Here is a 27979-nt window from a genome sequence, read left to right on the forward strand (position 1 = left end):
CTAGTCTAAATATATATATATATATATATATATATAAAAAGTTTGTGTTGCACTCTAATTTTCATCAATTATTGTCAGATCCTTCCCACTTATTTGTTGCTGTTAGTTCCGTTTTCTCGTTGTTCTTTTATTTATTTATATTTATATAAATAATGGTGGATTAAATTCCTCTTGTTCAAATATCAATTTCATATATGAACAAAATTATAGTGATTTTCTAGTATTAAATCCTTACAATAGTTTAGATCTTCACAATTCACTTTTTCCTACTATTTTATCTTTTTATAGATTTTTACTTTTAAACAATATACTTTTAGATCAAAAAAGGAACTACGATAAGAACATTTCGTGCTTTATCCCCTGCACATTATCTGATATTTTAAATTATCACAAGTCTTCAAAAAATTTATTAGATAAAATTGGACCTAAAATATAAATATGCAAACATCTTTTCAAAGTTTTATCATGAGTTAATGCTGTGCCATGAAAATGAATTTTTTCATTAGTTATATTGGGTATTATTTTTTACATTGTATTTTTTGTCTCTTGGATAGATTTACATTATTTTGCCACATATCCTTCAGAGCTACATTTACTTTGTTTATCAGCTGAAATTAATGAATTTTTTTGCAACGTATTTCTATACAAATGTTAGAAATGACTTTGGATCATTTTGTTTCATAATCCCACTGAGTCTTTGCACGATAGTTTTACAAACTCAAGAAGATATGTCTATGTTATCTTGCAGTATAGCTTTGAAAGTAAATTTGCTTCATTGTGCCTCAATAATTTTTGATACCATTGAAAAGCCAATGAAGCAAACCCATAATAATATAAACCCTTTTTGATTATCTGAAATCAAAAAATATAATTAAATAAATAAAATTTATTAATTCTAAAATTATGATCGATAGTTTTATTAATTTCGACCAAAGGTACTAATTCATGAAACTAGTTTGTTTGCTTCTTTGATTTGATTTGTTTTGTTTTTTTTCACTTTATATATACTTTATTAAAGTAAAAGCCAATATAAGATCTATTTTATTTATTTATATATAGGAAATGACCTCCTCTTATTTTTATACACCATGAGATGAAGATGTAGTGGAACATCATTTGTAAAGGATGTCAAATTGATATTGGAATTGTCTGCAAATTATTTTGCAAAAATATGGATGTGCAACATCATTGAACCAAATATATATATATATATATATATATATATGTATATAAAGATAAATTCTAATAATGAAATAATAAATTGAATGGAAATTACAAATGGATATTATATCAGGAAGTATAAAATTTTAAAAAAAAAAAATCACTCATGTGTAAATGTGTTATTGATCTTTATAACCGAATTGCCATAGTTGTTTATTAGATTTCACTAAAGAATACAAAATATTTTTTTAATATTATTTAGTATATGAATGTATTTCTCTTAATATACAAAAAATCAAAAAAAATTTAAAAACTTATTTCATTGAGTTTTAAGCATGCTTATGAAATTTTATGATTGGTAATATGCATAATAATTTATTTGGTTTTTTTATTCTAACTTGTCTTCACATTTACTTCTTTTTTTCTTTTTTCAAATTTTCTGCATGGATATAAATCATGCAAAGTCAATCTCATATATAGAAAAACAGCTGTACATATTGAAAATCTGAAGAACTGAACACATTTCTTTTAAATGGTGTAATGAATTGACCGCATGCACAATCATGTCCATTATCATACAAAGTTTAGGAAAGAAAAACTAATTATTTAATTGATTTTTAAAAAGCGAAAAATTTCATGTTGATTCTCTGACAAGCTACTATCTACTTGTGACTGAAGCAGCAATAAGAATGTGAAATTATTTTTAGATTTTACATTTTTTTTAAAAGTAAAATATAAAATATAAAAGAAATAACAAATCATAAAAATTCTTTCAATTCTATTTTTGTTAGTTGATAGTCACTTTGTTGTGTTAGCAAGAAGTTATCATAATAGAAGTATTATAATTGTCTAAGCTGTATGCATATATTTATAAATTACATCATATTTATCATTATTATTGAATATATATAAAGAAAAAATATTTCTTATGAAGAATAATTATACATCTACTTGATATAAGTATTTTATATTGTATATATTCATATCTATTTGAAAAATTCTCTTTAAATTATAATTCTAATACTAATCTTAGGACTATTTTTTTAATAATACAAAATAAATGTTCTACAAGACTACTAAATAAATAAATTTTATTACATGTTTGAAGAGAATGTTAAAACTAAAACGAACTTCTAAGTGGACACCATCCATGCCATGCACCCATGCATACAAACAATAACATCGTTATTATTTCATTATTTTATATTTTATAGCCTTTTCCCTTCAATATTTGTGGATAGTTGTGCTTAATATGCCCAATTTCTCTATACTCCTCACAACACTTTCTTTTGCTAATCTCCACCAATTTAAATGTGGAAGATTTCTCTTAGGTGCTTGAGAAGGGAAGAGAGGCTAGAATACTAGTAAGTCTTTTTTTTGCACGTGTAATTTGCAAATTCACTACTAACATTCTAGCTACCCTAAATTTTAGATTTCGATAATTTTATTGATACCAAAAGAATTGTAAAAAATTGATTTGTAATAAAATTTTATATACCAATTGTCACCAAAGCTACCTCTTTTAGGGTTTCATATTCAGATGTGCAAGAAATAGGTTGACTTTGTAGTCTGTGCCCCCAGCTTCGCTGCCGACAACACATCGGAAGAGTGACCTTCACGACCAGCTACCGACACACAACGTGGTAACATGGGGGTATAGTAACCGCAGATTTCGTGTTTCTGTTGAAGACTGGAGAATCGCCGTGTCGCTGGATTGATACGCGGCGGTTTGCAACTCGAAACCCTTCATTATATTCAGCAGACTGGTGTCAGCTGAATGTGTGCATAACGTGCAAAGTCACCCTGAACTTGAGCATCTGGCATTCCGGCGTTGACCTATACGTAGGACATTTGTACACGGTGTATTATATATATATATATATATATATATATATAGGACAAATGAAGTTTAAAGTCATTCGTATCTTAATATAGTTATGAAAACATACTTGATCGTGAGCTCCATTTCCTTGAATGCACTCCAGTCTGGCCAATTAAAAGAGCGACGGGAGTGAAGTAACACACACCACCATCACAACAGTTTTCCAGCTTTGCTAGTTGCTTCTTCAAAAGATAAGATCTCCTTGATGTCATTTGATGTGGTGTACACTGAATCACATCAATGTCTACAAATTACTCGGTTCTTCAATTTGTTCTCTTCACTGTACTTGAACGATTTTTTAGGTATGGATTTCATGCCAACACTTCTACTCCAGAAAATTCATCTGACACCAAAGCTCCTGTCCGGCACATTGACGATCTTAGCAGCAGTTACCAGCTCCAACGGGTTCCCCACATTCCTAAACCGTCTAATGTTGTTGCCCAAACTACCGACTTCACTCAAGTAACTGATGCTAGAGGCCAGGCGAGTCAGTTGGAGCGGCAGAAGGGCGAAACTACGAGTCGTTCAACTCCAATAAAATCCTTAAAGATGGCGTTTGTGAAGTCGCAAAGAGCACATCAATCCTTGCATTTCATCTAAGGCTGATATTCTGAGGTTACAGCTGAGTTGCAGTTAGAGTTTTCCTTAACAAACGGAGCTTTAGGGCAGATGAGAATGAGCTGAAGTCCAACGCATCGGGATAACATTGATATGTGTGCAGCAAATTGACTCGTGAAAACATCAGCACAGGCTGCACCACGCATCTTCCTAATACAAATTGCATGTCTTATATATTCAGGTACACACTGATATATTAACTCAAAAAGGGTTTCACACAACGTAATATATTGTTGTTCAACCAACACGAACACCTGTAACACCTAAGTCCATGTCTATAACGAAAACCTCCATATTATTCCAGTACCTGCACCTCCACCATCACCATTCCCCTTCTATACATAAAATTTCACTAATTTAGGGAAATTTTGAAACGCCTTGAAAGAAGTATGACCTGCAAGACAAGCGCGACAACTTGTGATAAAATAATGTTCCTTCGCCCATATTAGACACTCTCCAAAACACAACATTAACTAATCTCCCAACAATAAACAACGATAGCATAGAAATAAAGATTGATCCAATTGATAACGAACACAGAGACAATGACCACCGTCATCATCCCCTAGAGAATGGTGAACTTTATTTGCTGGAGCTTCCTGAGCCATGGCATTTCCTGTACTTTTCATGACAATTATAAGTTGATCAACTGTGAGCATTGTCCGAAGAACAACTGGTGATGTTGATGCTCTAAGGATCAGACGTGATTCTAATTACAATGGGAGTACCAAACACAAATACGATATTGAATGATCTAGGATAATAATTCTTCACTTGCCTTCGGAAGCCAGTAAAAAGCCCGGCAATCGTGACTCAAGAACTGAGAGAAGCTCGTGCTTGCTGAACTTCAGGAGCATTTCCTCTGTGAAGAATAGACCACCTTGATTGAGCCTTACAGCTGCTTCGACAAGCTGACCTCTTAGCAACTGCGAGAGAATCACTCCACTTGCAGCAACACACTCTTTGTAAAGAGGAAGATAAGCCACAGTAACTTGCAGTTGCAAAGGAAGCTCCTGCAGGTGAAGAGGCGAGGAACCCCGCTTCAGGGCACGCATGACATTCAGATGGTGGGCTTCACCAAGTAGACGGCCCTTGAAGAATGCTTCCTCCGACCATTCGTCCAGTAAAAACGCCCGTAGCTCCGTGGTGATAGCCTCGTCCTCCGACTTTGCAATGCTGTCAGCAATCGTGTATGTTGCCTCCGGGTTGTTCAAGAAATCCGCTTGCAACAAAAAAGCTATGCCCTTCAGGGATCCACCCGAGCGTTCACCTGCTGCCTGTGTCCCAAGCAAATGATATCACAGAGTCCAAAAGACGTAAGTACTATTGAAGGAGACCTTTGACCTAAGCTATGAGCACATTCCGTCATTCAGGAGAAAAAAGTTCATAATAAATATACCTTAAGAATCTCGGCGCTAAGAGTCTGCAAGACATGATGGGGAACGTGGCTCAAGAGAAAAGCGGCAACTTCCACGCGGCTACTGGAGGCTGCAGCAGTCAGTGCCAAACATAGTTCCATGTCTTTACAACCCTTCTCTACGAACCAATGGACAACCTGCACCATACCCAAGCATGGGTGCAAAATTAGTAGAATAATAGTACCGCAAAGTGAATGGAAACCAAACCTTTCTATTGAAGTATAAAGTACTGTAAGTTTGAACTTGGAAGAATACTCGTTCAATAAATCGTAACTACTACACCAACCTCAATACAACCCCGTTCAGCAGCTCTCATAAGAGGTCCCAGAAAAGAATCTGCTTTGCCATCTTCAACCAGGCATTCCATAGTACCAATTTTACTATAATGAGAGGCGAACCCCAGCGCCAAGTCCACATCTAACTCCACTCCATTTCTTTGTGCGATCTGCACATACATACAAGACATTACCTCAGTGTCAGCCTCAACACCTACTCCACTCAAGCTACACGTACCCTAGGGACAAGATTTGTATAAGCTAAATCGTAAAGACAACCACAAGTTTGCATTGCTTAATACCTGGAGCAATATTCGTACAAGCTCAGTACTCCCAAACCTAGCGGCTTCCAAAAAGCATTGGTTCACATTGTCTGCACCTCCTTCTACCAGAAGCCCAAGCAGCCCTTGCATAGCACTGGCAGCTATGCCAGTTGCCCACCCAGGGTCAATGGCGCTGGAGAACAGAGTGAGAGGAAAACATGCTGCATCAAAGGCTTCCGTATAGTCTTTTTTCGTCAGCCGAGAGGCTGCTAATTCCAAAAACCTCTTGAACGCCATAAGCTGAAGACGTGACTCTACCGCCGAGCTATGTATAATTGCCATGCATATGTCACTAGGTGACCCAGGGTGTGCTCCTTTCCCACGTGAATGTGATCCAATACACTTCAGAGCCCATTCAGTGAATCTCTGAACTTTGGCCGCAGCTTCAGCCTTCAAAATTTCGTCGCCGTTGCATTCCTGTAGTCTTTCCCGTAACCTGTAAAACCAACAATAAAGTTAAATTTGACTATTTCGTAAATAAATCATGATACTTCTCCAATTACAACAGATGAAGTGAATGTTGATTGACTACATGTACTGAATTTTTTTTGACGGGAAAAGTTGAGATAAATTGATAAGAACGAATGGATATGAAAAGTCTACCTTTGTGCCATCACAGTAACAGTGTCTGCTAGGCTCATTGTCCGAGATCGGCATGCTGATACGCATGAAGCCAAAAAGGAAGTACGAAGCGCCGCTCGTGAGAAGTCATGGGCTCCAGCGAGGATCAACCTCTCAATTAAACATGTTGCACCCGCCAATTCCTGTGATGTGCTGGAAGTAATACACAAACGGCTCTGCTTAGTTCCTTCATGTAGTCCAAGTAATTCCTTCATTCTAGTCCGCAATGTATATGCGAGTTCACGTTGCTTTCTACCATCTCTTAAGGCAGTGTTTTCAATGGATTAGCATTTGAGAAACCTAAACAAGACCTGAAATGAGTACACATACGCACTGCAGAATCTAATAATATGGCTGTTAAACTCTAGATGCTTTCAAGGTACAGCTTTGCACCACTAAAATAGTAAAAGCAGAAGGACTCGAGCCCGTTTTGCACGATATGTCTCTCACCTTAAGAACCAAATGGAATCCAAGGCAATACACAATCCATCGTTGAGCCTTTGAGGATCTGCTAGGGGTACAAGACTCTCAGCTAGAGCCCAGTCATGCACACTTACTGCCAGCTGAAAAGATCTTCCCAACTCAATATGGTCTTTCTTTAATGACATACCATCGTCCTCTCCAGCAACGGTTCGGGAGCAATGAAGCTTCGCAGGAGTATCCCTCCCACTAGCTTCTGCAACACAACCATCGGTGCCTTCAAAACATTCGGCTGTGCGGCTGGAAACTTCTGCACAGGTGAAAACACAAAAACCCGAACACACTTAAATCGCAGACTTACTAAGTTGAATACATCTTACTCATGAATCCAAACCGGAACGACACGCACACTCAATAGTACCTGTAACTTAATTTATAAAAAAGTTGAGCATGATCAACTATGTGAGAAGAACAAATACATCCACTCACCACTTATAGAGAACGTAGTGGTGAATGTCACAAGACCCAAAATTAATACCAGTGAACCGGATATTGGCAGCAAAACAACCATGAGTGTCCAAGAGAGATGGTTGCAGAGTCCAGCGTACCATCGTTGCTACCTGAAGGACTATCAACTCTGTCCAATTCGCTAGTACTGGCCCTGCATTCCTGGCTGTGAATGTGGTTCACATTCTGCCAACCACCACAAATTCCCACATCACATTCAAACGAATGTCGAACTCCCAGTATCTCGTCCTCCTCCATGGGCGTTGCCTCGACCTCCTCCATCCTGTAGTCAGCTTCTGCTCCAGCGTCACGACATCTCATTGTATATTCACAATTATCTCTCAACGATGCTTAAATATGTGCTCATGATTAGTGTTCGTAGTATAGGATCCTTAAGGCGCAATGTGAACATATGGGTAACAATTCTCCTGCGAAGAGCCCTCGAAAGGGTCGCAAACTGAGGTAGAAGCCATGATCATGTTCCAAGTACAACTTGGCGACAAATCTAATGCTTACGTGTACATCCTTGCACTCCCGTTCTCAAACCAGGGTTAACTTCAGCGGCACCTCGCCAGATTGATCTGTGAATTCAGTCGAAATTTATGTCATGTGAATACACTAATGAAGAGGTTTAACATTGACACCTTCCGAGCATCGGCTATGAACGCAAACTTGATGTCATCTTGCAACTCCTGACGGCCCTCGCCGTCCCCAATATTGGGTAGCAGACGTAAATTACATTGCAAACCGCAGGTCTCCCGCCATCCTCAGTTACGGAACGTTAATTGGAAGTTTGTATTGCGATGCAATCCACTCTGCTGTCCTCAAGTCTAACGTATCTTGATGATTGTCGTAACTATTTGATGTTGATGTTTGCGCACCTTCACTGGCATGCATCGTGAATGCTCGTCCGAACGCTCAAGATCACAGGCAGCTGACAAAGAGGACACCAGTCAATTGATCGAAATAAACCTAAAAGGCACGCATGCGACCCACACAGAGGAATCACAACCACGAACCGGACTAATACCGCAATCCAATCTGACCACCGTCCTTCCATGAATCCCACTAGCCTAAAACGGACACAAACTACCGTCCGCAAGAACCTAGAGCTGGATACACACTTAGAGGGCGGTGATGACACATGCATGAATTCGCACCACCGACGCCCATGAAGTCACACGGTACAACCAATTGAGCTGGAGGGTAAGCTCCACATATAAAATTCAAGAGAGTACTGCACAGTCACACCCACAAGAAACCTCCATCGCGTTCGAACTCTCCTCTAAAATAGCACCAGAATGAGAGAAGGGGATGGCGAGCTCCGAATTACCACGTTCACATTCATCACATCGCACAAAAGTGTCACAACAATTGGAACAATCAGCGACCCAAATTAGAAACCAAGCAACAGGACGGAAAACTCCCAACCCTGCACTGAACGCAAAGCAACACCGAATAGCGATTGATCATCCATTTCTTCTCTTACGAATATGCACAGATAGGGCCGCTGCTGCTGGTGCTGCTGCTGATGATGATGACGATGACTTTGCTTCGATAACAAACCGAATTCGATGGAGTAGATCTTGATGAAGGGTCAGCAGGTTTAACGATTGGAAGGGAAGGCCAGGTGGGTGGGAAGCAAGAGTGGGGGGGGGGGGATCGTCGCGCTCCTCTCTCTCCTTCTCTCGCTCTCGCTCTCTCACAGCGTAATGCTGAATGATGAGAGCGAATGAGGCGGTGCTCCAATCTGCAGAGGGGACAGACAGACACCCACCCAGCTGTCTGCCTGGCGCAGCGACGGTCGAGCTTGGCTGTCTGGCTTTGCGTTGGCTTCGCAGTGGAGCAACACTTCCTCACTCTCTCTCTCGTTCTCTATCTCGCTTACAGCCCTAACAGACGGAGGAAGGCTGCGGGCACGCATTCCATGTCCATCCAGGCAGGCAGGCAACCATTGATCCCCTCCTCCTCCCCTCCCCGCAGCCAGGCTCTCTCTCTCTCCACATTCGCAACAACGTTGTCGTCATCTCTCCACCAGGCGCACAAGGCGCACCCCTTCGTCGCCATACCCGCCCCTTCCTTCTCCATACCCGCCCCTTCGTTCTTCATACCCGCCCAATATACCCGAATCGTACCCGCCGGTAAGACCTGTGGCTCGACACCCGCTGCCGGACGACGGGTTTCGTCCACCATTTCCCTGATTTCGGCCAATTATTCCAGGATGAGTGCCTTCGATGGGCCTCGGTGATTAAGAAGACAATTTACTCACTTATCAAATAATTTACTCACTTGTCATGCGCGTGTAATTTTCCTCAATAAACTAGGAAACCCTCAGTTTGGTTTTTATTCCATTTTATTTTATTTTCATAAACTACTAAATTATGTTGAATGTTTTTTTATTTACACATACACATAAGTTAAAGTAGGCAATTGATTTTTTCTTGTATATATACTAGTGGTTAAACCCACTAGTATATATACATCAAATACATTTTGCCAGCATCAAAATATATTTTTGGCAGCCAATCAAAATCAAAATCAAAAAAAAAACAAAAAAAAAAAAAAAAAAAACACTCACACACACAAAATATACCTCGGCAGCCAATGGGATTTTTGATGCTGCATACATACATGGGCTGCTTGATTTATAGATATATATATATATATATATATATATACATATCCATGTATAATAAATAAATAAATAAATAAATAAAACTTGAATAAAGATCAAAGAGTTACAACAAATAAAAATCATGTTTATTTTTTCTATCAGCATTTGTAGATTTATAATTAACATATATAGGTTTTGGATTTAAAATCTTAAAATCAATTTTATCTTTAATGTTGAATTTATTCCACAAAAAAATGGAAAACAAATTGGTTGTGAAATTTCATTACATAAACAGTACATTGAAGTTTTTATATGTTTTTTATTAGTATCTATTGATTTAATTAATTTTTATATTTTTAAAAAATAAAATTTTAAGAAGTAATATTTATATTATCTTAGTAATTTATACACCTTTGAATTTGGAAAGAAATTTAGTATGTTGTTTAGATTGTATGCATAATAAAACAACATACAATTGATTATAGAGAAATAAAAACATTTGGTAGATATACCTCAAAGATTAGAATCGTCCAAGATTGTGATTTGTTTACAATCATGAAAAAATTAAGTATTTTAAGATATTGCCTTTAATTTGGCTCGAATACAAATATATATATATTTCACAACCAATTTGTTTTTCATTATATATATTACTAGGTTTTCTAATCTTTGTTTTTGTGTAGTCAATAAAGTGCTTTGTAATTGCATTTTTTTTTCTCATCTCTTGATATTATTTCTTCTAATTACAAGCATGTTCTTATTTCTATTTTTCTTTTGCCTTGTAGAGTATTAAATAGCTACATGTTATTTATTCATTAATTTATTTCTTTCTTGTAGCGTTTTTTGCAGCTATATTTATTTGAACTCCAATTAAATTTACAGATATTTTTTGGAAAAATAACTTGAATATAAAAATGGATTTAAATAAATACATAAAATATTAAATTATATTTATGGTATTATTTTATTAAATATAAAATACTTCTTATTCTTTAAAATGAATATATATATATATATATATAATTAAAGACTTTTTTAAGAAACAATTTTTTAAATGATTCATACATCATACTTATTGCTATGGATAAACAACAAATTATAATTTTATGATTCTTATTGATGCTTTGGTTATTTTCTGTTTAATTTTTGGAAACTTACAAAACCTCTAAAATCTTCAATTGGATTTGAAAAATTTCTAAGAAGCTTATGAGAGTATTTTATATTCTTTTAGAAGCTTTTATATAACATTGAACAACAATTTAGGACTAGTTTGGAAGTTTAAATAAATTAAGAAATTTAATTAGGAAGTTAAAATAAATTCAACACATCAAATTCAGAAAATTAAACTAAAAAAATAATGATCACTTCTTGTATATACTACTCATATGTTTAATGAACTTCTTATTAGAATTCAATATGTTTACTGTAAACATTTTTATTAGCAAAATTACATTTTTATAAATATTTATTTTAAATAAATTAACATATATATATATATATATATATATATATATTTGTTAGCACATACTCAAACTAATATCTCACTCAAATTATATAAAAAAAATATTCGCAAATAAACCACACAAGATGTTCTCAAAACAAATAAAACATATCAAAAACTTTAATCACCATTTAATGTGCAGATGTTATGATTCCAACACATCACCACATTATTTCAGTAAGAAAGGGAAAGAAAAACCCATGTGAAAAACGACCCACATGAGACCCACCCATCAAGATAAAAAATAAAATAAAAGAATAAATCCCAGCCAGTCCCTTCTAACCAACCATCCAGGGAACCGCTGCACGGAGAATGTATTTCCGACCAATGACCAGAACAGCAATACCGACCCCTTTTACTTTAAAGTAAAATTTACGCCACGGTGGATGGGATCAAGTTTAAAGCAAAAGGAGGGGGGCAGGGGCTTCATGGGTTTGCTTGCTGTGAGAAGCGGCAGCAGCCTCGACGCGGCCACCGACATCGTCAGAAGAGCCTTCTCTTCTGCCTGTGTGTGTGCGTGCATGCCTGCGCTTGATTTCGGTGGCTGATTACAGATTGATTGATTGATTGCTTCGAGGTTTCGACGCCACATTGCAGCGTCGTCGAGTGTACCAGCCATGTCAGGAAGGCAAGGTAATGTTGCGCGAGCGCGTCTCCTTCTCTACGTGCTTTGCCGTGCGGTATTTTGGGCAAACTTGAGGTGGTGGTTGTCGTCGTCGTCGTTGTTTTCGGTTTCTGAGATTGTGAAGCCCCCTTTGTCGCTTGATTTTGGTGGCGGTGATGACATCTCGATGAGGAATTTAGGGTCCTTCGAGTTAATTTAGTTCAATTTGGTTCGCTTGGAGCGTTTTGAATCCACGTCTGCATCTTTGCCTGTTGTGAGTCTCTGCGGGTGCTTGGTGGAGTTAAAAGTGTGTTGATGTTGTTTTTGTTTGTTTGGCTTCTTCCCCTCTCTCTCTCTCTCTCTCTCTCTCTCTCTCTCTCTCTCCCCGTTTTCTTTTCTTTATTAGAGACATATAGTTGGATTTTGCAGCCGTCCAATTGATCTCTTGTTTTGCCCACGAGTTAGCGTTTTATTTATTTATTTATCTATTTTTCTGAAATTTAGGGTTGTTGTCACTCGTCTTGAGTTTTTGATGATTTGGGTGGAAGCCTTAAATCTACCGTCAAGCATCGTTAGGGTTCATGGGTACACGCCCTTCTTATTGTGATTTTATAGGGAATACCTACTCGAGGCTTTCTTCATGGAAAACTCCCTTGTGCAGGTGGAAAGTTGAAGCCCTTGAAGGCTCCGAAGGGCAAGGAGAAAGAGTACGATGAGGTGAGACATTTTGACAATTGCCCAATTTTGCCTCCGAAATCTGGTCACATGGAAGCCAGTTTAGAGATGGTTTTGAGACCTGGCAAAAACTTACTGATATTTTGGTGTATCATGGTACATTGTTAAGAAATACTTCATAATTGACATAAAATTGTTTTTACCTTGTTGTGGTGTAGTCGGACCTTGCCAACCTCCAAAAAAAGAAAGAGGAGGAGAAGGTAAGAACTTCAGTACGGTTTGGATATGTCATGTGGATGGTTGAGATTTTAATGTCTTTATGAATGATCGTTCTTCTTGAGCAGAGAAGGCATAGCTTACGTGTGAGGGTTTATGGTGTTTTATTGTAGTGATCATCAGTGTCCTCAACTACATTTGGGACGTTTATTATTTTCTAGCCATTTTTCTTTGTGAATTAAAGTTGTGATGAGTAGTCTTCTGCAGATAAGTTCAGAACATGGTGCTTTTCTAGACGGGTGTAGGACTTCACGTTCTTATATTCTTTGATTTTTTTTCCACGTACAGGCCTTGAAGGAATTGAAAGCGAAGGCCCAGAGTAAGGGTGCTTTTGGTGGAGCTGGTTTGAAGAAAAGTGGTGGGAAGAAGTAAGCATGTGGCCATGATGCCCTGAAGTTTATGATACGATACAAAATTGAAGCTAAAGGCACTGAAAGTTCCACTGTTGACCTTCTCATTATGGAAGCACCATACCAATAGCAAGAAATTGATGAGGTTATTATCGTATATGCTGGTGTTTGTTCTGGTATTTCTAAAGGCCCTAATTCCTTACAGAAAACAGCTCTCTGCATTTTTCAACCATCGCAGAGGATTTTATGTGCTTGTGTTCCTCTTGATGAGGGGTACTTAACTGTGAGCGACTTTCCACAATTCGTGTACTGCGACTGCAATTTGTTGTCAACTGTTACAGTCTCTTGCACACTGATGTTTGAGTGATTGATACGTTTCGAATGGTCAACACAATAAGTTTTAATTGTTACGCTTCATGATGATTTTCCTAAAAATTCTTAGTCAATTTGAATCTCAAAGTTTAAGTTGAGTTGCAATCGAGCAAGATATCATCATATGCATCATGTGAGTCTTAAATGACCCAATGGAGTAGGGTTTTGTCTACTTGTCTGGAATAGTTTAGTATCCGGTGAAGTATAGCATACCGAGTCTATGTTTATGCTGTGGTATCAGAAAACAATTAGGAAACAGTCAAGCTTCTCTATCCTGTTTGCTCGTCAATTTCGACACACATTAGGTTATAAAAATGTATGTCTCAAATACTACATTCAAATTATTGAAAGCCTGTGGAAATTACGAGCCTTAAACATTCTAAATGTTCATGTTAATGTCAGCATGGAAGTTAAATTAATCCTTAGAATCCAGGAATCTCTTTCAGAGAAGTCCATTTAGATTGATTGAGTTTAAATTTTGTTTTCGATTGGTCAATTGTTGCTAGGCTTGCGAATCATCATCTCTTCAGAGAAGTATTTTTGTTACAAAGAGATTTAATTTTTACACATACATAGACAGAGTTGAATATATAAGTAGCGAACCTTTTATCTATAATTATATTACTGTGTTATTTTTTTTTATTGCTATTCTTAAAACTTAAAATTAAAGATCAGATTGTCTGAAAGGATCACTAACAACAGCTTTGGAACATTATCTTTAGTAGTCTCTGTTAATAATAATAATTTTAGTAATTCATGTTATAAAAATGATCATTATTATATATTGTACAATTAATATATGAGTATTTAACTTCCTAAAGGCATTTTACGAAAGATATCTAATTGAATTAGTATAATTCACAGACTTGGTATTAGAATATTGAGGCGAATGTCACATTAGACCAAAAAAAAAAATTTGTTCATATTTCAAAATAAATGGCTGAAGCCAGTTTTAATGAAGTGTTTGGTTGTTTGATGTTAACATTCTTTATTAGACTCCACTCCACTTAATTGATAATATTGTTTCGAATACATGTTAGAAACAACACAATTCTTGTGTTAATAAGCATTGTAGTATTGTGAAATTTTGAGTTTAAGTTAGTACTTTATGCATTTACTATTATATTCTACTTTGTAGTCTAAACCCATGTTTTACATTTCATTGTCTGTTTGCAGGCAATAATCTGCAAAAATTCACAAGAATTTTCAGTACTTTTGTTCTTCACATTGAACTTTTATTAAATCTCCATTTTGACCAAAGGTTTGTAAAGAAAGTAAAATATAGTTGCAAAGAAGTTAGGAATATATTTTCAATATATGGTTCAATAGCACGAAACTGAAGGAAAGGATCTAATGAGCTGGAATACTAATCAAAAAAAAAAAAAAAAAAAAAAATCCTTTTTTGGCCCTAAAAAATAAAATTTATTTGCATAATCTTTGTGAATTCTGTGAAATTTAAAGAGTTGTGATCCACAATAGTCAAATGTTCTTTTTATGCTTGTATTAATTGCAGTAGAATTTTAAAATAATTATATATACACATATACATAATTTTATATGTAAATAAGGCAGTCTTTCTTTCTATTCAAGAGTTTGTAGGCAATAATAATTACCTTTGATTACTTATGAATCATTATATTTCAACTAGCAGTGATGTGATGTTTAATGGTTTTTTTCTAAATCAATTATAATGTGTCATAATTGTATTTATATTAAAAAGGTGTTATTTTATATATCAATTGAATTTTCAAAGATTTGTAGTTGCATGTTTTTTCTTTGGCACTAAATATGGCACTTATGCAAAATTGATTTATAATTTCTTCATTATCAATTAGTTAATATCAATGCATGTTTTTGTGTATATATATATATATATATATACATACATCATGTGTGATTCTGACATTTTTTTTAAGAATGTGTAATTTTAAATGTAATGCTATCTGTTACCAAAAATTATGAAAGCTTTTACAGAAGTGCCATGTGACCTCACAAGATCCTTTTACAAAGTCTATGAACTTAAAAAGCCTCAACAACAATGCTACATAGTTTTAAGAGATTATTATTTTAAATATTTAATTACTAATTCTTGATAATTTTTTTGTATATAATTATAGAAAAAATTGAAACTATATGTCATTTTAAAAATAAATTCTTTACCATAGTAATGTCACAATCTTTTAACTTTGGTGTATTCTTTTAATATCTTCACTTCAATGTTAAAAGTGAAATACAAAAATTCATCAAAAAAAAAAAATTAATTGATAGAATTCTTTAGTATTGCTTACAAAAAGAATTGTACAAGGTCATAATGCCACAATTTCCATAATTCAAGCTCCGTTTTTTAACAACTCAAATTGATATATTCACATTCTTTTAGAAAATAGTTAATACTAATCATTGTCATATTTATTTCTCTAAAAAAAAAAAACAATGTTATGTCTAAACTAAGGTTGGCAAGTTGGTATATTAAATTCTTTTGATTTGTGTATATATATATATATATATATATATACTCATATTTATTTTGATTATTATCATTTTTATAATTATTATTAATATTTTCTATGCTACACAACAAAATTTGTTTCTAACATAAAAGCCATCCCTTTCATATTGCATAAGTGATAAAAACATATATATCTCTTATATATAACATCTTGGGAAGAAAAAATACACAAGATAAACAAGAGGAGAAAAAAACCCTCCCTAATTCGTCGCATGCATCATTACTTTTATTAAAAGATTTCATAACTGTAGCATTTACCAAATTTGAAGTATGTTTGTGTTAGTTGCCAAAGCGAGAAAATACATCACCTAGGTAGTGATGATTTGAGTTTTAAAAGAATATATAACAAAGAAATCTAATAAAAAAAATCAAACAATGTTTTAAAGAAATATTAAAATAAAAATCCTAATTGAACCTTAATCAAATCCTAATGTAACCATCAACAAATCTTGAACAAATCCTAACCAAACCTCAATAAAATCATAAATTAATTCTAACCAAATCCTAAACAAATTCTAACCAAATTCTAAATCCTAATCCTAAATCAAATCCTAATGAAATTGTAATGAAATCCTAAATCTTAAACAATTCTAAAAAAATCTTTCAAAAATCTTAATCAATTGTTATAGCTATTTTTAAACCTTAATAAATATTAATTAAATCATTCATCTTAACTAAAACTTCATGCAAATTTTAATCCAGAAGTAATTTACAATCATACAAAATTTGAAAATAATTGAACTCATTGATTGAAGAAAAGCTTTCAAAACCTCTTAGATGTTAGCCACCTTCTTTTTCCAACTTAGGTGCTGATCTTTCAACAAAAATTTCTTCTTGTTGAACATTCAATTGCTCAAAAAATTGGCATATATGTAGGTATTTAAGTCTAAATTGCTCTCACTAATTTTTGCTTCAATCAAATTAGTTGATGTTTCAAGATTGTAAAAACCCTCATTGATCCTAAATTTTAATTATTTGAGACCATAATCCACAAAAACTCTTGCAACCTTAAATCTAATTGCTTGATTGACATCAAATTTCTTACACACATTTATAATAATAAGCACAATTACAAATTGATAAATTTTCACCCATAAACATGCTACGACACTCACAAAATCATCAAATTTGTGAACTTCTTTTTATTTCTTAAAATCAAAACCTACTAGATATATCTCTTACTTTAAAAAAGCTCTCAAAATCTCAATATATCTTCAAATCACATGAAATTAACTCTCAAATATCCTCTCACAAGTTTATTCTTAGACCCCACTCTCCAATCAACCAAAGAACCTTGGAATCACTATAGGTGCATGATTTTGTGCTTCTAGGTCTGATTTCAACCTTGGTTCTCAATCGACCCTCTTTAGATATCAATTCTTCACATTTTGAGGTAATTTTTACTAAAATCTATTCTTAATCTTCTCCTAAACACGTCTATATCAATTTATTATCTTATTTACTTTGATTTGGTTCATTTATTCTTCTATAAAGTAAATAAAAATCTTTTCTACAAAAAGACAACATTATGAATAAAATTTTTACTACCTTCTTATTATTTATCTTTATTTTTTTACTATATCTTTCAACTAGACTCTTTTATAATAAAATACTTTCTTTCTTCTTTCACCTAATAGGCATGTTATTTCACAACAATGAAATTCATTTTTCAAATGCAAGGCTACACTAACTCCATTCTTCATCGTTAAGGAATGAAGCCCAAAACTAGACCCGGTGGAGGCCCAGTGGAGGCAAGAGAATTGGAGAGAGCACCCATCTCCTGCCCGGACCTTGCTCTACGCTGCCCGAACCAATAGAGCTGACGTCACCCCAGTCACGGATGAGAACAAGCGCGGGCGGGGAGAGGAGACCCGTTCACACGTTTGCAGAGAAAAGGAGAAAAAGAAAAAGAAAAGGAGAACACGCATAAAAGATGTGAGGGGGAAGGGGGCTGGATTCGCGGGCTGGGCTGGGCTCGGCTGGGCGGGACCGCCCGGCCCGGCACTGCCCCGCCATCTTGAGCAATTCGAGCGTTTTCGGCTATGGCTTCGTCGCGTGCATTGTGTTGTTTTGTTGCTGCTCCCCGGCTGCTCCAGCAGCGCTATGGACAGGCTGCATGTTGGCTTTGTTAGGGCACTGCACCATCGCCGTCATCTCGCTGTTTAGTCCTCTCCTCCTCGGTTACTCTTCTCTTCTTCTCTTCAATCGCCTGTCGACTTTTCCATCGGCTTGTAGCCATGTCTTTTCGCGGCGATGCCGACAATGTAAGTTGATGCTGTTCGGTCCGGAGGTTAATCGTGGTGGAGCGTGGTGGGGTTTTTCATGTAGCTGAGATTGGGATTGGTGACGATTCTTAATTTGATTTGTGAGGGTTCCGGTAGCTTCTTGCGAAGTGGGTGAAATGTTGCAGAACTGCGCTCTGCTGCCCGTATTTGATCCCGTCATTGGAAACGGTTTGTGGGTTGGGAGTGTGGAGGGCACTTGAAGGGGATTGTATGGGAAGGAGCGGAGGTATTTGTGTGGAGTGTCGACGTGCGGATTTTTTTTGAAATTGTTGTTTATTATTTTGACTCTGTTCGAAGGAGTTTTTTTGCGTGGGTGTAGGGTTTGTAGGCCGAAGAGGGCGGTGATTGTGAAAATTTGCATCGTAATTCTCTTGTTGACGAAGTTCTCTGTTCAATGTGGATTGGGTTGAGCGCGTTCACGTTCGTTTTTGTATTGTCGGACCATGACCTAAACTGTCGCTGAATCTTGTCCTTTGGGTTTTGGTTTCTGTGTGAGTCGGTTTCGCATAGGTCTAATGGTCGCGCATCTGATCCCCAGTTCGCCGAAAAGAATGTGTTGATCTCGCTCCTAATCGAATCACTGTGGGTACTTGGAAGCCCTGATTTCAGTCGAATATCTTGACATCAAACTGATGGAAATTATGTCTCATGAGTGGCTTATTAGCGTGGTTGAGGTTTGTTTAGTATAATTCCAGGTAGCAATGAAATTCAAGCTGCAAGGCTGGTAGGTTAATCCCTGAGTGGATGTGACACCTAGCAAATTTGTCCTCCTGACTTGTAGACGTGTTCCATGCTACTGTTAGCGTTCCTTTCACTTTTGCAACTTTTTTTCAACAGTTGTGTTTCGTGGTAAGTTGTCGCACAATTTGGCATACTTCTATTCTTGTGCGTGTAATTTGTAGTTACAGTGGGACAGTAACCGATCTTGCTGTTCCGGCTCCAGGCCATCGGACTCTTTGATCTAACTTGGATAGGTCGTGTTGTACTTGGTAGTTCCAATATTCTCACACTGAGGTTTAGAGTAATGGTAATTTGCAGTTAATTGTCATGAGTCGGTACGGAAGTCTAAGGTACTAAGGGTGCATGAAGTTGAATTGACTGTTACGGTTCTTGCTCAAATCGCACGGTATTCCTGGTACGGACCTGAAGGTATATCTTTTTCACTTTTGTATTCCACGATCGATGCTAATGGTGGGCACCAATTGTCTATTTTTCAGGGTAAAACTCCAGATAAGATGGCAGCATTCTCTGTGGTTAGGAAGAAGACACCATTCCAAAAACATAGAGAAGAGGAAGACGCTAAAAAGAAGGTAACAGTCGATTAACATAATTCACTGAAACAAGCTGCCTTTTATGAGCTTCAGTATGTGAGCACCTTTCGCGGTATTCGGACAGGGAATTACGTGGCGTCATATTCGTTAACTATCTAGCATAGCCATTGGAGTCGTGCCTTTCTCCTTAAAGAGCCAGGTAGAGATTGTCTTACTTTCCAGAATTAATGCTATAGGAAGTTTTGAAAAGATTACTACGTGCTGTTGCTTACAATTGCTAATTGGAATGAGGACTTACCTAACAGCGAGCTGATGAAGAAGCCGCACGGCTATATGAGGAATTTGTGGAGTCGTTTAAAGCAGATAGTGTACCTGGCGGAAAAGCGTTTGTTCGGGGCGGGACCATTAACCCTGATGCCAAACTACCCAGCTCTGAATCTACGTCTCCAAGTAAGTCGTAATGATTCAATTGACACCAATGGCTGCATTCCCAGGTTGAATAGATTCAAGGCGTCTTTTATCCCTCTTAATTTTAAATTCTAACTTTATTCCTGTCTTTAGGTGTAAGATTTGTGATGCTAAAAGGTGCTTTGAGTGGTCTTGTAATAAAGTTCTTGACTGCCAGTTGCTAATTGTTGTCCATATGTTATTACTGGTTCAGGGGCGTCTTTCAAACAAGAACCTTTATCTTCAACACCTGCATCTTCCAAGAAGCCTGGCAGCAGGTTTTTGCTTTCTCCATAATTTTAGCTTACAGGACATGATTTCCAAGTTCACGGTCTTCTATTTTCACGTTACGTCTTATAGCATGTTGTTTTTAAACCATCTGTTCATTCTCAACCCGTTTTAGATCCGTAGGTTGCAGCAAATTCACAATTTTCTATCGGAATGCTGAAATATCCTGTAAACAATAACGTTATATTTTATTGTCATCCAGATATGTTCCTTCGTTCATTCCTCCTGGATTAGCGGCGATGGTGAATAAAGAGAAAGAGCCTGAGAAAAGGGTGTGTAAACAATATTTCATGCCATATATTTATATTTATTTTTACAATTAAAGTAACCTCGCATTGGACACACCTCTTATTTCAACAAATTTTTAAACTGTCCGAGTTACTAATGCTCTTTTCTCTCGTAGGTTGGTTATTGTTACCGTGCTTATTTAAAGTTTGAATAGCATTTTAAATGGAAAAGAGATGCATTGGTTTCTCATTTGGATACATGTGGTTGTCTATTCTATTGTTCACTGGACTCAAAGTGTTGCTTGTTGTATTTAATCACGTAGTTTCTGGGGATATTGTTCTATGTATTCGTTGAATGCGTAATTATTGGGTCCTTTGCTAGTGATTTACTTGGCAATTGGTTGTTGGATCAGAGGGATGAAGAGCGTTCCAAAGACAGAGATAGAGGGAAATCTCGAAATATTGATCATTTTATGGAAGAACTAAAACGTGAGCAAGAAGCTCGGGATAAGCGGACTGCAGAGCGTGAGAATCGCCGAAATGACAGGAGGTCGCTGAACTCTGGAATGGTATTCTTCCTTTTCGTGGTTCATATTCCGTGTTTTGCATCAGGTTCAGAAACGTTAGCTGCACAGATCGAGTTGATGCTTGTGTGTATAGTTTTGGATTCGATAGATAAACCCATGGCTGATTGCTATGATCATGGTTTTCCTTTTTGCAACTGCTAACACTTCGTTCTCTTCAGTTGTGTTTCCCAACGTATTACAAGTGGATGTTTCTGTTGCTCAAATCACGTTGTAAGATATGAGGTGATAGAATTTGTGTTCTTAAAAAGCATATACCTGAACTAATCAAGAATTTTCTCTGCTTGTTTTGTATTATTTTTGTGCGAGGGTAGCAGTCTGATCAAATGATGATGGGACCAGATGAATCTGGTGACTTGGATGATAAGCTTGGATCTTTTGATGAGGGCGATCCACAGACTACCAACTTATATGTGGGCAATTTGGCGCCTCAGGTCATACTTCCTGACGATGCCTTTTGGAATACGTTTAATCAATATAATTATTACTGGTTTTGTTTATCAACTTTTTTTTTGTTTTTTGTTTTTTGTTTTTCCTTCTCTTTTCCCTCCAGCTTTCCTTACGTGTTTTTTTAAAAAAAATTATTATCAATGTCACATAGTAAAATGAGCTCAAGGAACTTCATCTGTATCGTGGTAATTCTCCTCTAGTTATACATTTTTTGGTAGTAGTTTGGTTTAAGGAAAATGTCCACATCTGTCACGGTTGTCGTACTTTTCTCAGAGCATATATCGTAATGCAGGTTGATGAGAACTTTCTGTTGAGAACTTTTGGGCGATTTGGGCCTATTGCCAGTGTAAAAATTATGTGGCCGAGGACAGATGAAGAGCGCAGGCGGCAGCGAAATTGTGGTTTTGTTGCGTTCATGAACCGCAACGAAGCGCAAGCAGCCAAAGATGAGATGCAAGGTGCTTTTATCTCTTCTGGTCTGAGTATCAGTGCAGCAGTATTACAACTTGTAAATTAAATGTGGGTTTTATCACTTTTAAATGAAGGTCTATGTATCACTAATGTGAAGGGTAACGATACAGGGATAATTGTGTATGAGTATGAGTTGAGGATTGGTTGGGGAAAATCTGTGTCGCTTCCTGCGCAAGCACTTCCTGCTCCTCCGCCTGGTCAAATGGCTGTTCGAGCTAAGGAGGTATATTCGATTACGATTCATCAGTATTAATTTGCATCTCCTTATGTACGAGGCGTTGAATTTGTGGAGGGTCAATTATTAGTCAAGAATGTGTTGCTTTCGATTTGAGACTAGCACTTACTATGGTTCTTCTCAGATTCCAAGTTCCGTTTGCATTGGTATACTGTGCTTATATGGTCTAGTTTGAGAAACTCTGTATTGATCTGCGTGGTTTAATGCTTTGCTCCTTGCAGGGCGCCACAGCATCGACAGTTGCCTGGTCAGGACCGGGCGGTCCGTCTATTTCATCTGTCTCTGGCCAGAATGCGGAATTGGTGAGTTTTAATTCTTCTTTATAATCGTCATTTCGCATGAGCCTCACTCTGAATATTTTCAGGTCTTTCGTTTCTAAACTCGTTTGATTTTTCTGCTACCAGGTTGTGACACCTAACGTGCCAGATATCCAAGTGTTGCCACCAGAGGATCCACATCTTCGTCATGTCATAGATACAACTGCTATGTACGTCCTTGATGATGGCTGTGCGTTTGAGCAAGCTATCATGGAAAGGGGCCGAGGCAAACCTTTGTTCAGCTTCCTATTCGATCTAGCATCAAGTGAACACACATACTACATATGGCGGCTCTATTCTTTTGCTCAGGTACCATCATTTTTCCAGCACTTTCAGATCACTACACCCTTGACTTGTTACCTTTTTAATGTGGTGATTGCAGCAGCTGGTCCAAAATTTCAATTTGTTCACAATCTCTGGTCTAATCGTTAAAAAAGAACAATCTTTTGCTTACAAGCCCACAGTCTCGAAGGAGGTTTTGCTCTGTATTGAGCTCACTTACATCAAGGGGGGTCTCTGTGAGCTCTCTCGAGCTGCAAACTGGTGCTCTATAGTTTCCAAAAGGGAGAGTTGTAGGTGTACATCTAGTGGGAAGTTCTGTTCGAGCTGATTGACAAGGGTGTGACGGTGAATTGTAGGGAGATACGCTTCAAAGATGGCGGACAGAGCCTTTCATCATGATAACTGGGAGTGGGCGGTAAGGATGTATATATTTGTGCCTGCATTCAAATATCAGTAGTGATGCTGGTTTTAGTCCGATGCCAATTGTACATTAACTTGACACATATCTCGTACTTATTAGAGACTTGACATCTCTCTTTAGGTCGAGAGATGAGGTCATTACTGGGTGCAATTTATCTGACAGCGTATATATTGGTATTTATGACATACATGGTATAACTCAGAATATTTTTGTTAGATTGAGAGAATTAGCTGCTAAAATACGAAGCTCTACAAGTTGACACGTACTTCGCGTTCTTAAACGTCCAATCTATAAGCTAGTCCAGTCAGGCTCTCTTACTTCTAAGGTTTAGCATGTGAGTCCATCCGCGCTAGATTTTGCATCTGCGTATCATCTTAAATCGGCATGGATGTATGAGAACTGACTCAAGTTCGTAGCATTACACAGCGTCATTGGCTATCCAGCGCATCTGTCATTGGTTGACAGGAACATAAGCTATACTTTCGCTTTTCTCTCCGGTTGTTTTATTCTGAGTAAACATGAGGAATTGTTGCTGCGTCATGTGCGCATCATGATAGGCAACTGGTAGAAGAGAAAGCTCATGGCTTTTTTTCAAGGGGTGTAAGAGTATTTCCTCCTTGTCATGTATATGTCAGATGCTTGTAACGGTTTAGAAAGCCTTGTACTGACGAACGCTCTAGAGGTTTCTTGCTATGTTCTGAAGAACCATTCAGGGAACTCCCCTCTGCACGTGATAACTGCTCGTCTTTTCGCTCATCGGAATTCAACTCGTGGCAATAGCGTTTGTCTCAAAAATATGTGTCTCTCGGTTTGCTTCCTGCAGATGGATACCTCCACCTTTGCCAATTCAGGATTATAACAAAAGCCCTAAGCGTGAGAATATTACGGCCACCACCTTTGCTGCCGGAAGAGGTCGAGTAAGTAAACTCTCTTTTTCTAGCCCTTGGATTTTCCAGTGTGTCATCTGTTTTTGGTGATGTACAAAAAGTGGATGTTCATTATGCCGAGGTGAAAGTTGATCTGATATTCATACTTTATTTGCTTGTGGGTTTTTATTTTTCAGAGAATGGACCAGGAACGAGCATTAACTGATAGCCAGCGCGATGAATTTGAGGACATGTTGCGGGCATTGACACTAGAAAGAAGCCAAATTCGAGAAGCTATGGGTTTTGCGCTTGACAATGCAGAAGCTGCTGGAGAGGTACGACTTTGGGTTATGGCTATGACAGTGCTCTCTTTTAGTGATCTTACAGTCTATGCCCATGTTAATGAAGGATGACTGATGCAAAGAATACTGTTCATCCCTTCGAGTTTGTATTTTTTGTTCTACTTTTGGCATAGAAAACTCTTATATTTGCTTTTGAGAGGCGTCACTTGTGGGTCAAGTTTATAGTTTTTGTCTCTCTTACTGTCTAGATACTTGAACCTCAGGCCAAGCTGGAGCTCAATCGTTTTCCTGTGACAGGTTGTGGAGGTGTTAACTGAGTCATTGACTTTGAAAGAGACTCCTATTCCAAGCAAAGTGGCCCGTCTCATGCTCGTGTCCGATGTTCTACACAACAGCAGTGCTCCCGTGAAAAACGCATCTGCATATCGTACTTTATTTGAGTCCCGACTCCCAGACATAATGGAGAGTTTCAATGATCTCTATCGGAACATTACCGGACGAATTACAGCAGAAGCTTTGAAGGTAAAAACCGGAGATGATGAAACGAAGTTACTGTGGGAGGAACCCTCCAGTTATTGAATTAGCTTGATGTAATCGCATTGTCTGTTTGCTACCTGACTCAATGCACTTCTTCAAGATACCAGTGAACTGTAATTCACTCCGCTCAGTCCTATTTCATACTTTATTTGCTTCTGAACTGAGCGTGTGGTTTGCCTTGGTTTTGGCAGGAGCGGGTATTGAAAGTTCTTCAAGTTTGGGCAGACTGGTTCTTGTTTTCAGATTCTTTTGTTACTGGCTTGCGTGCAACATTCTTGCGACCAGGAAACTCAGGAGTGCCCCCTTTTCACACTCTTTATGGGGATAACTATCCTGTGAAAGAGAATGAGGTCGGAGCAGATACGAGTGACGCAAGTAGTTATTTCCCTGAAGGATCTGATCTAGTTGCAGACCAAGATGCAGCTCTTGCAATGGGAGAGGGTGCTGCAGCTCGTGAACTCGCAAATCTACCTCAGGCTGAACTAGAACGGCGATGTAAACACAACGGTCTCTCAATACGAGGGGGTAAAGAGGTCATGGTAGCTCGTTTGCTTAGCCTAGAAGAGGCTGAGAAGCAAAAGCATCAGGAACAAGAAGAGGAGATTATAGCCGCTCAAAGTTACTTGAAACCAAATATATCAACAGCGAAGGAAGGCAGTGATATTGGAATAAGAGTACGTGGTGAGGAGGCGAGGGGGGCATGGACCGAGCTTGGGAGTGGATGGCGTGAGGTTAGCCGATTTGAGAGGCTGTTACAAAATGCCACTGATACTGCTGATCACAGCAGAGGTTCAGGTTATCAGAGCTCAGCTGCACAACCTAGGTCCGGGTACTCTGAAGGAGAAGATGTGAGATCGAAGGATGTAAGCAGGCATGCTGGAGCTGTACTCAGTGCAGGAGTGTCTTCAACATTGACCATCCCCATGCCTGGCTTGAAATTTTTTGGGGAGAAGTCGGAAAAGGCTGAACCGGTGCTTCCAGCATCCAAGTGGACACGGGAGGATGCAAACAGTGACAATGAAAATGAAGTTGACAAGGGTTTGGGCTTAGGTTACTCCACAGATGGGAGTGATGACTTACCCAAGGTTGATACGAAAGGGGACAAACAGGAGTATGCTGTTGCAGACAGCAGTATGGACGAAGAAAGACGGTACGTTGCCTGCGTCATTCTTTGCCTCTTTAATATGACCTCTTCTGAGAATACTCGTAGAGTATAATTCATAGCCACTCGGATTATTCTTTTTATTCTTTTTGATGTTGATTATACTAAACTTGATGCGACTTGAGTTCTATGTTGGGTGATCACTTGATGCGACCTTGTAAATGTTGTTAACAATAGGTGTTTCAGGATAAAGAATTGTCTTCGAAGGCTGACTACAAGTGAATGCAGGCAAAAGCTGCGGAAACTGGAAGTGGCTGTAATTGAGTACCGAGAGTCTCTGGAAGAACGAGGAATCAAGAATCATGAGGAAATCGATAAGAGGGTTGCTCTTCAAAGGAAGAAGTTGGAAGCAGAATGTGGCCTTGTGGACGCTAGTGCCCTACCTGGTCGGGATAGAGATACTAAAGGACCCGATTCAGGGTTGGATCGTGGCAATTCTGGGGCATCAGGTAATTACCAATCTTGTTACCAATTGTGAACACGAAATCTGCCTCAAAACGCTGCCATTATTGATTATGAGATTCATGACAAGCTGTTCTTATGTCGTTTTTCTATTTTATGCTTGTACCTCTCTTGGCTGCATCACACATAGTGAAGTGACCAAAGACCTGAATTCCTTAAATGGTTGCAGAAAAAACATCAGGAGATAGGAAGGAGAAGCGAGATGAAAGACGAGACGATAGAAAAGATTCGAGAGACTCTAGATCCTCTAGGAAACGAACAAGGACTCGCAGCCGCAGCCGCAGCCGAAGTTTGCCAAGGGTTAAAGAAAGAGTGTCCCGAGATCGAGAGCGCGATCGGGAGCGAGAGCGGGATAGTGACAGTGACAGAGGGCGAGATAGAGAAGACCGAGAGAGAGATAGATACAGCAGTAAAGATAAAGAAGATAGAGATAGAAGGAAGGACAGAGACCGTGACAGAAGTGGTAGGGAAAGAGATCGAGTGGACAGAGAGAGAGATAAGCGAGGACGTCACACTTAGATTTTGAGTGCATTGGAAAAACTGTTACCCCACCTATCAGTAGTGGGAAACACAGCTTCTCTCATGCATGCTGTAAAGTCCTGATGATCTAGTTCAGAATTGTAGAATTTGTGGAAGATGGCATTGTTATACAGAATCTACTTTCAGGTCCAGCAGTGTCTGGTTTTGACACTTCTGTGTTCTAGTAATTGTCTTGAACATCAGAATTGGTGCTTAAGTTGCAGTTATATTTTGTACGTAACTCTGCCTAAATCGATGCTCTCTATGATGCTTATTGAGGTCGTAGGAGTTTTAGGACAGCACAGAATTATCTGCCTGATGGAGCTCTTAAGAAGACTCTTGTGCCTCATCTTCTGAGATTCCTGGGCTGATTTGCAAATTTATGTACTGCGGTTCGGAGACACCTGTCACACTAGTTTTGTGATCGTCAATAGCTGGGTCGTAGGATGGGTATTGTTACAAGATCTGTGTTGAAAATGTGTTAGCATAACAAAGCGGGGTATAATACAGTGTCTTGGAGTATCAATTGTGTTATATTTGTATTTGCTATTTAATGTGGAAGTTTGGTAACACAACAACTATTTCTTACTTAACCTATCGACTAGTGAATGAAAATATTACGGTGTCACTTGAGATTGATGATGTCCGTGTTCTCCAAAAAACTCCAAAACGTTGAAGTAAACAGATCTCGGAGATGATAAAATGAATGAATAAACAAAAGAGAGAA

General features: G+C 37.8%; 3 protein-coding genes and 1 long non-coding RNA gene across 10 annotated transcripts; 2 read left to right on the forward strand and 2 right to left on the reverse strand.

Annotated features, from left to right (window-relative positions):
- Window positions 1-2587: 2587 nt before the first annotated feature.
- LOC149986514 (uncharacterized) lies at window positions 2588-3653 on the reverse strand. Its single transcript, XR_016500232.1, has 2 exons — window positions 3111-3653; window positions 2588-2905 (listed from the first exon to the last, which is right to left on the reverse strand). It is a non-coding gene; the product is annotated as an uncharacterized LOC149986514 (long non-coding RNA).
- A 173-nt stretch (window positions 3654-3826) lies between these two features.
- On the reverse strand, window positions 3827-9247 carry LOC112275969 (ankyrin repeat protein SKIP35). 6 transcript variants are annotated; one of them, XM_073530605.2, is made up of 10 exons: window positions 8715-9246; window positions 7870-8159; window positions 7327-7508; window positions 6749-7028; window positions 6281-6451; window positions 5657-6113; window positions 5366-5524; window positions 5061-5216; window positions 4440-4938; window positions 3827-4277 (listed from the first exon to the last, which is right to left on the reverse strand). In XM_073530605.2, exons 2-10 carry the CDS (start codon window positions 7878-7880, stop codon window positions 4135-4137), a joined length of 2058 nt encoding a protein of 685 aa, XP_073386706.1. In that variant the 5' UTR covers window positions 7881-8159; window positions 8715-9246; the 3' UTR covers window positions 3827-4134. The 6 variants fall into 6 exon arrangements, with proteins under 6 accessions (XP_073386706.1, XP_073386707.1, XP_090102619.1 ...); XM_073530606.2 differs by having other exon boundaries at window positions 7742-8159; XM_090246493.1 differs by having other exon boundaries at window positions 8481-9246.
- Window positions 9248-11780: 2533 nt separating this feature from the next.
- On the forward strand, window positions 11781-13546 carry LOC112275658 (uncharacterized). Its single transcript, XM_073530381.2, has 4 exons — window positions 11781-11973; window positions 12606-12661; window positions 12838-12879; window positions 13184-13546. Exons 1-4 carry the CDS (start codon window positions 11958-11960, stop codon window positions 13265-13267), a joined length of 198 nt encoding a protein of 65 aa, XP_073386482.1. The 5' UTR covers window positions 11781-11957; the 3' UTR covers window positions 13268-13546.
- Window positions 13547-18181: 4635 nt separating this feature from the next.
- On the forward strand, window positions 18182-27493 carry LOC112275949 (protein RRC1). 2 transcript variants are annotated; one of them, XM_024506762.3, is made up of 18 exons: window positions 18182-18390; window positions 19629-19721; window positions 19988-20132; window positions 20344-20407; window positions 20620-20689; window positions 21058-21213; window positions 21543-21662; window positions 21971-22136; window positions 22260-22372; window positions 22606-22686; window positions 22789-23010; window positions 23340-23398; window positions 24228-24321; window positions 24468-24605; window positions 24870-25094; window positions 25301-26259; window positions 26500-26720; window positions 26903-27493. In XM_024506762.3, the coding sequence occupies exons 1-18, from the start codon at window positions 18364-18366 to the stop codon at window positions 27250-27252; spliced, it is 3303 nt and encodes a 1100-aa protein (XP_024362530.1). In that variant the 5' UTR covers window positions 18182-18363; the 3' UTR covers window positions 27253-27493. The 2 variants fall into 2 exon arrangements, with proteins under 2 accessions (XP_024362530.1, XP_024362531.1); XM_024506763.3 differs by having other exon boundaries at window positions 21546-21662.
- Window positions 27494-27979: the final 486 nt, after the last annotated feature.

Source organism: Physcomitrium patens, chromosome 23 (genome assembly GCF_059467195.1).
Source record: "Physcomitrium patens ecotype Gransden chromosome 23, ASM5946719v1, whole genome shotgun sequence".
NCBI classification, from domain to species: domain Eukaryota; kingdom Viridiplantae; phylum Streptophyta; class Bryopsida; order Funariales; family Funariaceae; genus Physcomitrium; species Physcomitrium patens.